Raw genomic sequence first — 14667 nt, 5'->3', positions numbered from 1 at the left:
TGATCCCTTGGTCAGAAAGATTCTCTGGAGAAGGGAATGGCAACCCACTCCAGTATTCTTGCCTGGGAAATCCCGTGGACAGAGAAGCCTAGTGGGCTACAGTCCATGGGGTCTCAGTCAGACATGACTGAGCTACTAACATACAAAGATCTGGAACAGGAGTTATGTAATGTTACATTTTTATATGTAGAAGGAGTGTACAGAAACATAAGGCGTTTCTTTCAGTACTGTCTGGTTAGAAGAAAATTTTATAATATAGTGTTAGTAGATAAGAAAGCAAATACATTATGCTGCTTATGTTAATATTGGTTTCCTACCAGCCTGCCCTTAATTTTAGCCCCCACTTAGTTCCCCCCAGCTGCATGTACATGTCATTTTGTTAGATGAAGTAGGAGAACAAATAGAAACTTTTCCCTGTCTCTAGCAGGATGTGAAGTACCAGAAGTGCAGTTTGTGCAATGAATGAAAAAGTTATCTAAAAAGCATAATTTTGGGGTCCCTAATTTATCTCTGGCCTAACAGTGACTAATAACCTTAACTGTGTGTACTTTCTGGGAAAGAAACTATGCTGATTAAAGATGATTTCAGTAATGAAGAAAATTGTATTCAAACCAACTGCTTACTGAGTTTAGAAAAAAAGTAGAGTAAGTTTTTCTGTGGTCTCAGTTTTGCCTTCATGATCTCAGTTTACCATTGTTTTATGAAAAAATGTTTTTGCTTACATTTTATGTATATGTGTAAATAGTTTTTTTTTTTAAGAATTGAAGATTATTCTGAATAAACTCAATTTATATAATTTTGGTAAGCTTGTAAACTCAGGAATTTATATATGATGAATGATCTTGAATATAATTATACTTTTGTATTTAGCAAAAAATACAAGATTATAAAGTTGTATATATATGTGTGTGTGTATATATTTTTTCTTATAGTATTATGGATTGTCAGGTAATGCAAAATATAAAGTGAAATCAGTTGAAAGAATGCTTTACAAAGTAGTCTACATTTAACATGGAAAAAAAAATATATAGTCTTAAGGTGGTTTTATGTTTTTTCAGCCAATTTTAGTAAATGTCTATGATATGCTTAGTTTCTCTCAACAATGCTGTAAGCACATATAGTACAAATTATTTTGTCTGTGAAGAAAATCATAAGTAGAGTTAAGAAGAATGCTGGGACTCAAATTCATGACCTTGATCTTACTTTTAAGTATGGTGAAAGTCATAAATGGCACTTGCTTTTCTTTCAAGCCACAGAGACAAATTTGAGCATGAACCTTTGTTATGATGAAGATATTGAGAATTCCCTATGCACTAGGCACTGTTCTAAGACATATGTACTTAAATTATGCACATATACTAACACACATCATAATGTTACATACATATAAAACACAAAAGTGTTTATAAAAAGTGAAATAATAAAAATACTTAAATTTTTTATAATACAGAAGTATTCTCATTAAAAAACATTGTATATGTGTATATTTATTTTGTGAGAGCGTTGTGATTGACTCTGTTATCTTGTTTTTGAAAACTTGTTTTAAATTTATGATCCAGATGATAGTGATAGTGAAGTCGCTCAGTTGTGTCTGACTCTCTACAACCCTTTGGACTATAGCCTGCCAGGCTCCTCTGTCCATGGGATTTTCCAGGCAAGAAGAGTACTGGAGTGGGTTGCCATTTCCTTTTCCAATGATGATATGGTCTAAATTCCATTTTTAAAATTTAGATTTAATGTTACTCATAACTCACAGATATATATACTCATCTGAAAGGAACAAGTACATCTTTTCCTGTAATAAGTCATGATAATGAATTTTCAGTCCCATTGCTAGTTATGTGAAAGTTTTCCCGTAACATTCTCTAGTGAGTTTTTGTCTTTAATGCCAACAAATTGTTTTTGAAGACTAATCAGAAGATGGTGAATAAACATTATTTTTAAAAAAGAAAAAAAAAGATCAACTTAATTTGAACCACTGCTAACCAGAGAGGAAAAAAATTCTGTCTTCCGTGTTTGTAAATATACGGATATGAATGTTTGTATAGATCACAGGTGTGCAAACTATAGCCTGCAGGCCAAAACTGGCCTATATCTACTTTTGTGCAACCTAACGAGCCAAGGTTGGTTTTTACATTTTCAAATGGTAAGAGGAGGAAAAAGAATCGAAAGAGGAATATTTTGTGACGTATGAAAACTCTATGAAACTCATATTTCAGTGCCCATGAATTTTTATTGGAATGGCTATATTCATTGATTGTTTTATTGTCTGTGGCTGCCTTCACACTATAGCAGCAGAGTTGAGTAGTTACAACACAGACCATACAACTTAGAAGCCTGAACTACTTACTATCTGGCCTTTCTAGAAAGTTTACGGACTTTCCTGTGTAGATGATACTTAAATAATTTTTCAGTTTCAGAATGACAGTGATAGAAAAGTTTTCAAGCTCATATATCTTTTTATGTCTTTCGTCAATTTTTAAAGTCCTATGAATTATCATTTTAGATACTCCTCTTGCCTCATTCTAGCTCTTTTCTCTTTCCTTTTTAGACTCCAGTTACATTTATTTTATACCTTTCCAGTATATCCCTTATATCTCTAAGGGGACAAATCACCCCAAGTTTCAGCTCACTTTCCTCAGTTTACTTCTTCTGGATCTTGGTCCTCTGGTTCTTCATTATTTTGTTGAACTCTAATGCCTTCAAGAACATTTTTAAAAAATTTGTCCAGCTTTTAAAAACTGTTCTCTGTAGGAAGTTTGTTCTAAGAAGTTGCATGGTCCGCCATTAATGAAAGCAGAATCCAATTCTAAACATTAAACAAATATTCTCTCCATAGCACATGTTACTTCTGGATTCATAGTTAAAATGTCACTTATCTTGAAGGATCAGATTAGATATACTTATTATTTGAGAACTACCTGTCAAGTAGTATTTTAATGACAGTTACTTGTTAAAATTCAACACTTACTCAGCACATCTGAAATACTTGTTATTTTTAAAAGAAAAATGCTTGTCTCATTATTAAATTTGATAGCTCCTACAGGCTTTGACACAAGATAGCCAGCATAATGGTGCATGGGATATTCTCACAGTTAATCTCGTTATAAGCATTGATAGTAAAGCTTTTCTTATTTAAAACAATATCTGTACATTTATTATAATACAAGGGCACATACAAGGTGCAATGGCATTACATACTCTAAAAGCAAGTGAACAAATGGGAGTGCCACCGTGGAATTCTGGTGTGGAGAACTTCCACTCTCCCCTGAGCAGTCCTAGTGAGGGTTCTCTTGTCAAACTGTTAAGCAGCTTTGAAGCTGATTTCTTTCCTTCTGCCTTCCATCGCTCTCTTCCGGGTGAACAGTAAATTGAAGTTCTAAGATCTATGCTCTTACATCCTGGGCGATTATTGCAAGCACCCTGTGTGCTGTTCCAGTCTACCCTTATATTTTATAGGGATTATTCCATACAGCAGAGTAAGCTTTTTAAAATACAAATAACATAATGTCATTCTCTTTCTTAAAAGGCCACAAGGCTTCATAATGGATTTAGAATAAAATCCAGAATTTGTACTCATATTTTATTTGATTATTAGAATGTCTTCAGAGTGTAAGCTCCTTAAGAGTTATCAGCACCTGGAACGGTAGCTGAGGAAGAGATGTTATGAATAAGTGTTTGATGAATAAATGTTGTATGAATAAAGGGGAATTAAATATCTAGAGTTTCATATGCTGCTGCTGCTAAATCGCTTTAGTCGTGTCCGACTCTGTGCGACCCCATGGACGGCAGCCCACCAGGTTCCCCCGTCCCTGGGATGCTCCAGGCAAGAACACTGGAGTGGGTTGCCATTTCCTCCAAAGCATGAAAGTGAAAAGTGAAAGTGAAGTCCCTCAGTCATGTCCGACTCTTAGCGACCCCATGGACTGCAGCCTACCAGGCTCCTCCGTCCGTGGGATTTTCCGGGCGACAGTACTCGAGTGGGGTGCCATTGCCTTCTCCGAGAGTTTCATATATTTGGTACTAAAAAATTAAGATCTTATGAAAGGATAAACTCAACCTTTTTCAATTGCTCTGCACAAAATCAAGATTTAATATCGATTTGTATTTTTATTGGAAGCTCTAAGGCTTCTCAGCTGTTACTCCTATAAACTACAGCATTACTGATGTGTTAATATTTTTGCTTGTTTCTCCTGTATGTCTTTGCTGTGCATAGTAATATGAATACAAATTATAAAAACCTAACTGCAAAGAAGTTGGGTTTGACATGTGGATCATGACTTTTCCTTCTTTAACATTTGCAGTCTTTACACAAGTATTAATTAAAATGATCAAACCTTGCCTGCCTCTATGGTAATAAAAGAAGGTACCTATTCTTTATTCCTAATAATTGATTTGCCTGATGACAGTTGCTGCTTCAGCTGTTGACATTGAATACTTAATTTTAGGCAAAATTTTGTTAGTGTATCTTTGTTTCAATCATAGACACCTGTTGAAGGATTTTTGAAAACAAATGCTAAATACTTTATTTCCAAAATATGAGATGTTAACTTTTTCAGGAAGCTCATAAGATGGTGAGAGAAGCAAATGTCAAGCAGGCAACAGCAGAAAAACAGCTAAAAGAAGCACAAGGAAAAGTAAGTTTTTGCTGCTTTTAATAGGATACAGAAACTAGTAATTACAGTTTGAAAAATACCTTGACATTTATTGGATTTGTTCTGATTATAAAAGTACTGCTTACTTTAGAAGATTTTTAAAACTACAAGACACTATAAAGAAGAAAATAGCTACTACATAGATATAATTAATAGTGAACATTTAGTGTACATTTATATTAGAAGCAAATGATTTAAAGCTTTGTGAATCACACATGTTATCAAAAGGATTATATAATTACATTTTAAAGTCAATTATTTTTTAATTCACTAAAAAAGCCGCTGAAATGTTACTAGATTTTACTATTTTAGAAATGAACTGCACCTAATCATAGGCTATTTTTAAATATGAAGATTCTGAAAATTTGCATCCGTTCAGTAGCTCAGTCGTGTCCGACTCTTTGTGACCCCATGGACGGCAGCACGCCAGGCTTCCCTGTCTATCACCAGCTCATGGAGCGTGCTCAAACTCATGTCCATTGAGTTGGTGGTGTCTACAGCCATACCACCCTGAACGCACCCGATCTCATCTAAAAATCCACATAGTGAAATGTTAAACATTTTGATAATTTTAAAATTTTCATCTGACATTGTGAATAGCAGCTGAATCTAGACTGTATGGGAATAGCAAAAGACTGATTAAAGATAAAAAGCCCTCCCAAAAAACCCATTTAGTTTACTTTCCTTTTATTACTCCACAGGAAATACACATTAAACTTATGTTTCATCTCTGAAAGTTACCAAATTGTTAACATTTAGCTGCATCTGTCATAAAACATATTCAGTATATGTGACTGTGTTGATTTCTTTTCAAGATTGATGTACTCCAAGCTGAAGTAGCTGCATTGAAGACACTTGTATTGTCCAGTTCTCCAACATCACCTACACAAGAGCCTCTGCCAGGTGGAAAGGCACATTTTAAAAAGGGGCATACAAGAAATAAAAGTACAAGCAGTGCTATGAGTGGCAGTCACCAGGACCTCAGTGTGATACAGCCAATTGTAAAAGACTGCAAAGAGGTAACTCGTCCAGGACTGTCCCCTCTGACTCTGTTGATACTTAGTAATTCTCATCACTGAGGTGTTGGTTATGATTTTTGCCAGCAAAACTTTTAATACAAAATATTCAGTATTAAGATGGGGGAGGCTTTGTCTAGAGCTGGCTGCTTTCAGGGATTCTTCAGTTCCCCTCTCTACCTGGCTGACCTTGGAGTACCTGCTGGAAACTTGGTAAGTTTCTTAATCTCGATATTTCATTTAGGGAGCAAACTGTCGTGTGTTGTATAAAGGAGAGTGGGTGACTTTAATGATCTGGCTAGTCAAAATGTATTGCTTGCATGCTCCAGCAAAATATGAACATAAGAAATATATGAAAATATTAGGTGATTTTCTTGAAGAACAGTGCGTTATTTTTACTTAAATTCTGGGAGAAACAATTTTATATCAGTAAGGTAGTCCTAGAGTTAATTCAGATAATTAAGCAACAAAAAATAGAACTGATGGTAAGCTTATAATTTTATAAGGTATGTTATGAGGATAGCTGGGATAATGTGCTAATATTTTGAGCTGTTTTGAGTAAAAATTGTGTAATTGTAAAATAGTTTTTACTTACATGTGATAAGAAAGCATGTCCAAAGGGATTGATCACTAACAAGCAGCCTTCTCCCATTTTTTTTCTTGAAAGTTGTATTTTACATTGTTGAATTCAAGTCTCTGATTAATCTTGAAGAAGCTTTGCTTGTTTAGATTTTTACATAGAAGCCAGGAGTTTATTGAATTTGAATAACCAGGGTTGTTGCTCATTTTAATTGAATTGTGTATTGTTTAGTTATTCATAAGAAAAAAAGATGCTGGTGGGAGAGAAGTTCAATACTTGGTTAAATCTGAATGTGATGAAATTAAAATTCACACTGGTTTCTGTTAAATATTTAAGAAACGTTTTTAGTCATAACTTTAATTCTGATTTCTTTCAGTATTGATAGCATTTTTAATTGCTTGGTACAACTTGTATTTTTGCTGTGGTGTCTCAGTGTGTGTAATTATGTACCCTTTTCTCCCTGTTTTTTACACTAAGAACATTTAGATGTTTCTCATGGAACGTTTTAAAGTTTGTATTTATGAAATTCCTTAAAATATGCATATAGGTGGCATATAACATTTTGCTTTCTGGCTATATCTTGTAATATTTTGTGTAAAACTTGTCAAAATGTTCTATTAGACAAAGGAAACACATAAATTTGAACTGTGTAAATCTTAGATACAACAGTTGGACAGAAAATGGAATATGTCCATGTTTCTATAGAAAATGTGATGGGGCATTCAGTCATGACTTTACAGTGTATCTTCTGAAAGCACTGAGAACACGTGCATGCATGCACACAGTTAGGCGAGACTTTGAGATCAAGTCACTCTAATGTGAACTTTTACTGGCTTCTTGCTTGGTAACCTTGGTCAAGTTATTTTATCTCTCTAAACTCTAGTTTTCTTATCTATAAATGGAGGTTATAATATTTATCTTGTCCAGCTTTGAGGATTAAATGTTAGTGAAGTGCTTATTACTATAGTTCCTGACAGAGTCAGCTCTTAATAAGTAGTTTAAATTATTGCCTTTCAACTAGAATCTTTTCTCAGAACACTACTTACCCACTTTGGGTTTTATATCCATCAAAGGGTAGACTTTACAAAGAAAATTAACTTGAAAATGTATTACTTATCTGCTAATAATTTTATCCTTTTGCCTTTAGCTTTGATTCAAGGAATTTATGGATTGGGATGAAAAAAATTCACATTGAGATTGCTATTATACACCTTAGAGGGAAGTCTCTAGGAAAGCTGGGGTACAGCCAGTCTTTGGTTACCTTCACATAGACTACACGCAATCTGAGCTGTCCTGGAGGCCGTAGGTTTGGTTGCTTTCACACAGACTACACGCACATCTGAGCTGTCCTGGAGGCCGCAGGTTTGGTTACTTTCACATAGACGACACGCACGTCTGAGCTGTGCTGGAGGCCGCAGGTGCAGTCAGTGTTTCATTCACAGGGCGGCTAGTGCCTCTGGACAGGAGTGGCTTAGAGTTGCAGGCGGCTGAAGGACACTGCTCTGTGTTTGGGTGGCTGGGGGCTGGGTGGACCTTTATATGCTGATGGGCAGTATTGAGCTGGGCTGGGGGAATCCAAAGAGAAGAATACTTGGGAAAAATTATTAAATTGGAAGGAAAGAGAAGAGACAACTGGAAGAGTGAATAGGAAGGCCGGTGCCAGCTAGATTATTGGTAATTCAGATGGGAGATACTAGATGTTGAAATGGCAAAAAAAATCTAAATGAATGTTGTATATTTGAGATAGTCAATTTAGGAGGCTGTGTGTGTGTGCTGCTTTTAGTTTTGCAGCTTATAGAGTAAAAATTTTGAAAATTCTGGAAATGCCTTAAATAGCTGAACAGGTGGTGTCACTTTTGACCCCAAAATAGATTTCACAATTTGGTCAGCCTCTGTTTAAACACTTGTTTTAATTAACTTGGCTCCAAATTGTTTGTTTTCAGAAAACTTTTGTATTCAGAACAGTGTGCACCTGTGTCTTAAGAAGAACTCCAACATTAGTATTACACTCTTTTTGGTGGGTAGGTAATGGTAGTGATCTTTGACACCGTAGTGATTACATTGAAAAGCACCCCCTAGTTATTTGGGAGTTTGGATTGTTTTTTAAAAAGAATGAAATATTGCCATTTGTAGCAACATAAATGGACCTAGAGAGTATCATACTCACTGAAGATGTCAGAAAGAAAAACACAAATATGACCACTTATATGTGAAATCCTAAAAAAGGTACAAATGAATTTATTTACAAAACAGAAACAGACTCACAGACATAGAAGGGATGTTATGGTTGCCAAAGGGGAAAGGCTGAGAGAGGGATAAGTTAGAAGGATGAGATTAACAGATATACACCACTGTATATAAAATAAGCCAAGAATTTACTGTATAGTACAGGGAACCATGGGCTTCTCTGGTGGCTCAGTGGGGAAGATCTTGCCTGCCAGTGCAGGAGAGGCAGGTTCAATCCCTGGGTGGGGAAGATCGCCTGGAGAAGGAAATGGCAATCCACTCCAGTATTCTTGCCTGGGAAAATCTCATGGACAGAGGAACCTGGCGAGCTACACTCCAGGGGGTTACTAAAGAGTTGGGCATGACTTAGCAGCTAAAACAACAACAGGGAACTATATTCAATACCTTATAATAATCTATAATGGAAAGAATTTGAAAAAAAATGTTTAATTGAATCACTTTGCTATACACCCGAAACAAACAATATTGTAAATCAGCTATACTTCAATTAAAAAATTGCTATCCTGTATTATAACTAATCAAGAATGGTTCAGTTGTTATTTTAAATAAAGAGTATTTGGTTTTTGGTAATATATTAATTAGGTTTTGGTTTTATAAAGTGATTTTTTGTTTGTACTTTTTAAAAAGTTATTTTATGTTTTCTTTTGTCAGGCTGACTTATCCCTGTATAATGAATTCAGATCTTGGAAGGATGAGCCCACAATGGACAGAACCTGTCCTTTCTTAGACAAAATCTATCAGGAAGATATCTTTCCTTGTTTAACCTTCTCAAAAAGTGAGGTAATTTTAAAAAAAAACTTTTAATAGAAATGCATTAGAGTTGTTCCTATACCTTTTACTTAGACATGTTACATATTTTACTATCTCTTACACAAATAATTTATAAAATGTCATGTTTTACCATTTTCTCCATTCCATATTAGGATCATAATAATTTCTTGGCATTCACTTACTGAGCCTCCTTCCTTATTTGAGCAGAGGATCACTCACACTGCAGTGTGTTTTGCACTGGAGTGAAGTATTAAGTATGTTAAGGGGGTAGGGCTTATTTCTTAACTTTTAGTCCAAGAGTCAGTGTAAAGGAATTTCTGTATACTTCAAGCTGTTTGTTTGGTTTATCCATATGTGATTTTAAAACTCCTGTTTAGTTCCTTCATCGTTAAAACGGGGGAAAAAATGCCTTCCTTGCCCGTGTCTCAGGGTTGTTAAGACAAAACGAAGTCAATTAAGTAGATAGAAAAACTTCCCTGGTGGCTCAGACGGTAAAGCATCTGCCTGCAATGCAGGAGACCCAGGTTCTATCCCTGGGTTGGGAAGATCCCTTAGAAAAGGGAAGGCTATGCGCTCCAGTATTCTTGCCTGGAGAACTCCATGGACAGAGGAGCCTGGTGGGCTACAGTCCATGGAGCTTCAAAGAGTCGGACATGACTGTGTGACTAACACTTTGACACTTTCAAGTAGACAGAAAACCTTAAAACACTATGCAAATGTAAGGTCATAACTTTAATTTGTTCTTACATGTGGAAGGTTTGTCTACAAATATCCAGTCAATAAGTGTTTTAAGAAAGTTAATCCTAAGAGTCTTCAGAGAATTTAATTACAATACTACTTGTAAGGAGAAGAGGAAGAATAAAATGCTTTTGATATATAGCTGTTAGTCATTATGGCTCTGGCCCTTATTTTAGGTAGATTGCTACGTATAAGTAATCTTGCCAGAATAAAGTAGTTTGCCCATTTCATCAATTGTTTATCAGTTACTACCGTCTCCATCTGGGCATTTAATATTTGATAATTCATTTAATTCTTTTGTGTACTCTTGTGCACATAAATACAATTGGTGTATTTATGTGATCATTAAATATATAGTTCTGTTTAATATATATTGCTCTAATATGATGACCAGTATTAAAAAATAATGCATAAATTTAGTAAAATCAAGCATTAAGATATTCATTTTGAAGTGACTTTAATAGTGGATGTGATAAGGGGTGATCTGGAATTAATGTCTTTAATTTCCTTCCAGAAAATGAGAAAAGTTATTTAGCTGTAACTGAATCACTTTTCATAACAATATCAGAGTTATAAAAGAATTCAAACCAAGCTTGTGTGGTTTCTTTCTTTTTCATTAGCTAAGGCAAATCTAGGGGAACTTGGGGAAAAATAATTTTTAAACATCAGTTTACTGTGAACTAGAATTTTTACATTTTCCTGTCAGCATCTAATATTTTTCTGTGTTCTGTGAAGTTGGCTTCAGCTGTTCTGGAGGCTGTGGAGAACAACACTTTAAGCATTGAACCAGTGGGATTACAACCTGTTCGATTCGTGAAAGCATCTGCAGTTGAATGCGGAGGACCAAAGTATGTTTTCACAATCATGTCTTGTGGAAGAATACTGAGTTTTAAAAATTTTATGTGTTGTAGTTATTCTAATTTTTTCTGGTTTTAAATATGGTTAAATCTCTCGTCAGTTTTCTGTTTAGAGTCTGTGCAGCCCAGAGACCAACCCGCAGGCAGTGTGGGGATTTCAGATGTATCGTCAGTGGAGAGCTCTTTAATTACAGACCTGTACGTGGGATCCAGGTAGATCAGGTGTCAGAAACTTTTTTTGTAAACCACATATTGTAATCTATTACCTGATTATGAAATCTCTTTAATGGGTCATAAGCAGATTTTTTTTGTTGTTGTACTTTTCATGTTCTGGGCTTTTTGTATAAAATATTTCTTCTTGAAATTTGCTTCAAAAATAATTTGAAAAGACAGTGAATTAGACCAGGTCTTACCAAGCATGAAAACAGGGTACCAAAAGACTTGGCTAGTACTTATCTTCAGTAGTCTCATTGTAAAGCTTTCTCACTTTGGTAAAGAAACATTTCTGTCTTCATGTGTAAGAAATATTTGACAGTTGTGTACCTTCACGGGTGACCACATTTCATAGCAGAACAAGCCTTTTTCCAACCAGTTCTGGGAGAAAAAGATTGAAACCAGCAGTACCCAAAACCTTTGGGACAGCTGTTTAAAAGGTGACTTTGAAAGATTTAGGGGAAGCTGCTTAGTTGGTTAAAAACTAGATCAGTATAAGGGGACTGAAGAGCCTAGGAGAGCTCATGTGCGTGCATGCTAAGTCACTCAGTTGTGTCCCAGTCTCTGCCACCCCATGGACCATATAGCCTGCCAAGCTCCTCTGTCCATGAGATTCTCCAGGCAAGAATACTGGAGTGTGTTGTCATAGCCTCATCCAGGGGATCTTCCCCACCCAGGGATCGAACCCACATCTCTTATGTCTCCTGCAGGTTCTTTACCACTAGGAGGCCCAAGAGAGCTCCTAGCTAGCAACAGTTGAATCCTGTCAGGCAGGCTATTTGAAGGCAGAAGAGGAAACAGCTGGTTGAGATTAACTGCTAGGTCTGTTAAAACCAGTTGTGGGAGTTGTGTCGTTCTTCCTGTTTCCTGTTATGCACATTGCACTCTCAGCAGGATCAGTCAGTGCTGGTATTTGGGTAACTTATTTTTTTAGTCCTGTGTTTGTTCGTGAGCCGCAAGTCTGTGTACCTAGAGTTGTGTCCTGTTTTACACTCCCATGCAACCCACTCTTGCCTGGAAAATCCCATGGATGGAGGAGCCTGGTGGGCTGCAGTCCATGAGGTCGCTAATAGTTGGACACGACTGAAGCGACTTAGCAGCAGCAGCCACACTTGTAGTATGGTGGCCTCTGAATTTTGGGGAAGAGATTTACATTCCTAAATTCTACTCATCAACAAACTCCTATCGTTAATGATAGCAGTTTTTGTAGTTCTAAGTTCTGTGTTATACCTTATTTTACAAATAGCAGTTTTTATTGTAGGATTTTAAATTTATGGTTGCATTGTATCTATCCCACATATTAAATGTGCAGTATCATCAAATGAAGTCTCAGTTACAGTATATTTTTACAATATTTTAGTAAAATAATTATACTGAATGAAAGTGAAAGTCACTCAATCATGTCCACCTGTTTGTGACCCCATGGACTATATAGTCCATGGAATTCTCCAGGCCAGGATACTCTAGTGGGTAGCCTTTCCCTTCTCCAGGGGATCTTTCCAACCCAGGGATCAAATCCAGGTCTGCATTGCAGGTGGATTCTTTACCAGATGAGCTACAAGGGAAGCCCAAGAATTCTGGAGTGGGTAGCCTGTCCCTTCTCCCGCGGATCTTCCCAACCCAGGAATCAAAGGGGGTCTCCTGTATTGCAGGTGGATTCTTTACCAACTGAGCTATTTAGGGAACATTTAAGGGTATTGTTGTGCTTGTGGAAATGGGGCCAGAAGCCAAGATGTTTGCAGTGCATATTGTGTGGAGAAAACCAAAGGAAAATGTTGTCTTTTTTTTTTTTTGAATGAAACGTGAAGTATGGCCCCGGCTAAGGCTCTTGTGGATGAGATTGTCAAGACAGTCACTAAGTGAATGGCATAGTGCTCTGGGAATTTTGTGGAAGGCAAAGTCATTCCACTGGTGGTGATCAGAACTGTTATTAGAGGGGCTTTGGTTTGATCTGGGTTTTAGAAGTGTGGATGGAATTTGGATAACAAAGACTGAAGAAGGAAACAAGGTAACTGCGTTCAGTGGATGATGAGTGTACGGGGAGGAAAGATGTGTAAAGAAAGGAGTTAGAGGTGACTGGATGGGTGATGTGAACTTTTGGAAGTTAATAGGGCTCTGGTTTACAAGCTGATAGATGCAGACTTAGACACGTTGACATTCTTGAGTGAAAATGGCAAGCAAGGATTTGAAATCTTGGGACTAGAGCTATTGAGATACTGAGATATGTGTTTTTTTTTTTTTTAAATCGGAATTAGAGGTCAGAAGACTTAGCGTTGAATTCTAGCTCAAATAAAAATATATTAGCTTCAGAAATGAGATAACTTAAACACTTTATTATTTTAAAAGTTGATACTTAAAACCATTTTACCTGAGTCATTTGAAAGTTAGAAAAATAGTGGACAAACAGATATATGTCTGCTTCCAGAAGAGCGGTGTAAAGGTGATTTTTATCAGTTTGATGGTTACTTTTTTCTCTTGTGTAAATTATGCTTAAAATAGTATAGTTCTAAGGACTTTTAACACTTGTGCCTTAAATTTCTTGATCGTCCATCCTCAAGCTAGTAGTAGTGCTTTTAAATATTATTATAGATCATTAAAGACATTTTCTAATAAAGGAACAGTGAGGTGAAATCTCTTTGAAAAGGTAAGAATTCTTCTGTGATTCGAATGGCCAGAATTATTCTTTTTTAAGTAACCATTTGTTGTGTGTTTGCTTAATATGGAGCCACATTCATTTCATATTTCTCGTAAGTATAGCTGAAAATTCAACGTCTAGTTAATACATTTTTCTTTATGACTTATAATGTCCTATAAAATGCTATTGGCCACTTTATTTTACTTTAGAGCTACACTAAGTTTGCATTGACAAGAAGTGGTAGCTGTCTTTAGTCAAGCTTCTAATTTAGCAGGGTGATAGCTGGGCTTCTGTGAGTCCAACCTGATCTTGTTGAGCAAGTAGAGTGACAGGTGGCCTTCACTTAACCAGCAACCACTGAATGTCTGCTCTCTGCCAGGTGGATACTTATTGTCAGGCATTTAAAGATGAATACAGTACATTCCCTGCTCTCAAGAGGCTTTCACCCTATTGTAGCCTGAAAACCCTCATACATGTTGTAGTATGCAAAGAAGAAGGTCTGTATGTCTAAATGTAGTATGTACTCTTTGTGTAATTATAATTGTTAAGATGCAGTGTATTTGTAAGATATCTTATTCCTTTGTATTTCTCAGGCCTAGGTGCCATGTTAAATGCATATACACCAACCCAACACACCAAAAAGTATCCCATCTGGAAACTGTTGTCCTGCAGGGTATCAGTAGCATGTTTTGAGACTTGAACAGTTACTTTTAAGTTTTTTTCAACTAAGACAGAAGTTGAGATCAGATCAGTCGCTCAGTCGTGTCCGACTCTTTGCGACCCCATGAATCGCAGCACGCCAGGCCTCCCTGTCCATCACCAACTCCCGGAGTTCACTCAGACTCACATCCATTGAGTCAGTGATGCCATCCAGCCATCTCATCCTCTGTTGTCCCCTTCTCCTCCTGCCCCCAATCCCTCCCAGCATCAGAGTCTTTTCCAATGAGTCAACTCT

General features: G+C 36.4%; 1 protein-coding gene across 5 annotated transcripts in view; it reads left to right on the top strand.

Moving 5' to 3' along the window:
• The window catches only part of RAB3IP (RAB3A interacting protein), a 56536-nt gene that overhangs the window by 34546 nt on the left and 7323 nt on the right, over positions 1-14667 (top strand). For 4 of the 5 annotated variants that reach the window (XM_010841524.1, XM_010841526.1, XM_010841525.1 and 1 more), the window contains 4 exons: positions 4560-4637; positions 5471-5674; positions 9150-9278; positions 10743-10855. In XM_010841524.1, the coding sequence (XP_010839826.1) occupies positions 4560-4637; positions 5471-5674; positions 9150-9278; positions 10743-10855 (524 nt within the window). Of the gene's footprint in view, positions 1-4559; positions 4638-5470; positions 5675-9149; positions 9279-10742; positions 10856-10965; positions 11641-14667 lie in introns of those variants that run through there. The other variant, XM_010841528.1, reaches the window with a different exon arrangement.

The sequence above is a fragment of the Bison bison genome, unplaced genomic scaffold (genome assembly GCF_000754665.1).
Source record: "Bison bison bison isolate TAMUID 2011002044 unplaced genomic scaffold, Bison_UMD1.0 scf7180017864163, whole genome shotgun sequence".
NCBI classification, from domain to species: domain Eukaryota; kingdom Metazoa; phylum Chordata; class Mammalia; order Artiodactyla; family Bovidae; genus Bison; species Bison bison.
The sequence above is the reverse complement of the archived record's forward strand: the minus strand, read 5'-3'. Positions and strand labels throughout refer to the sequence as shown.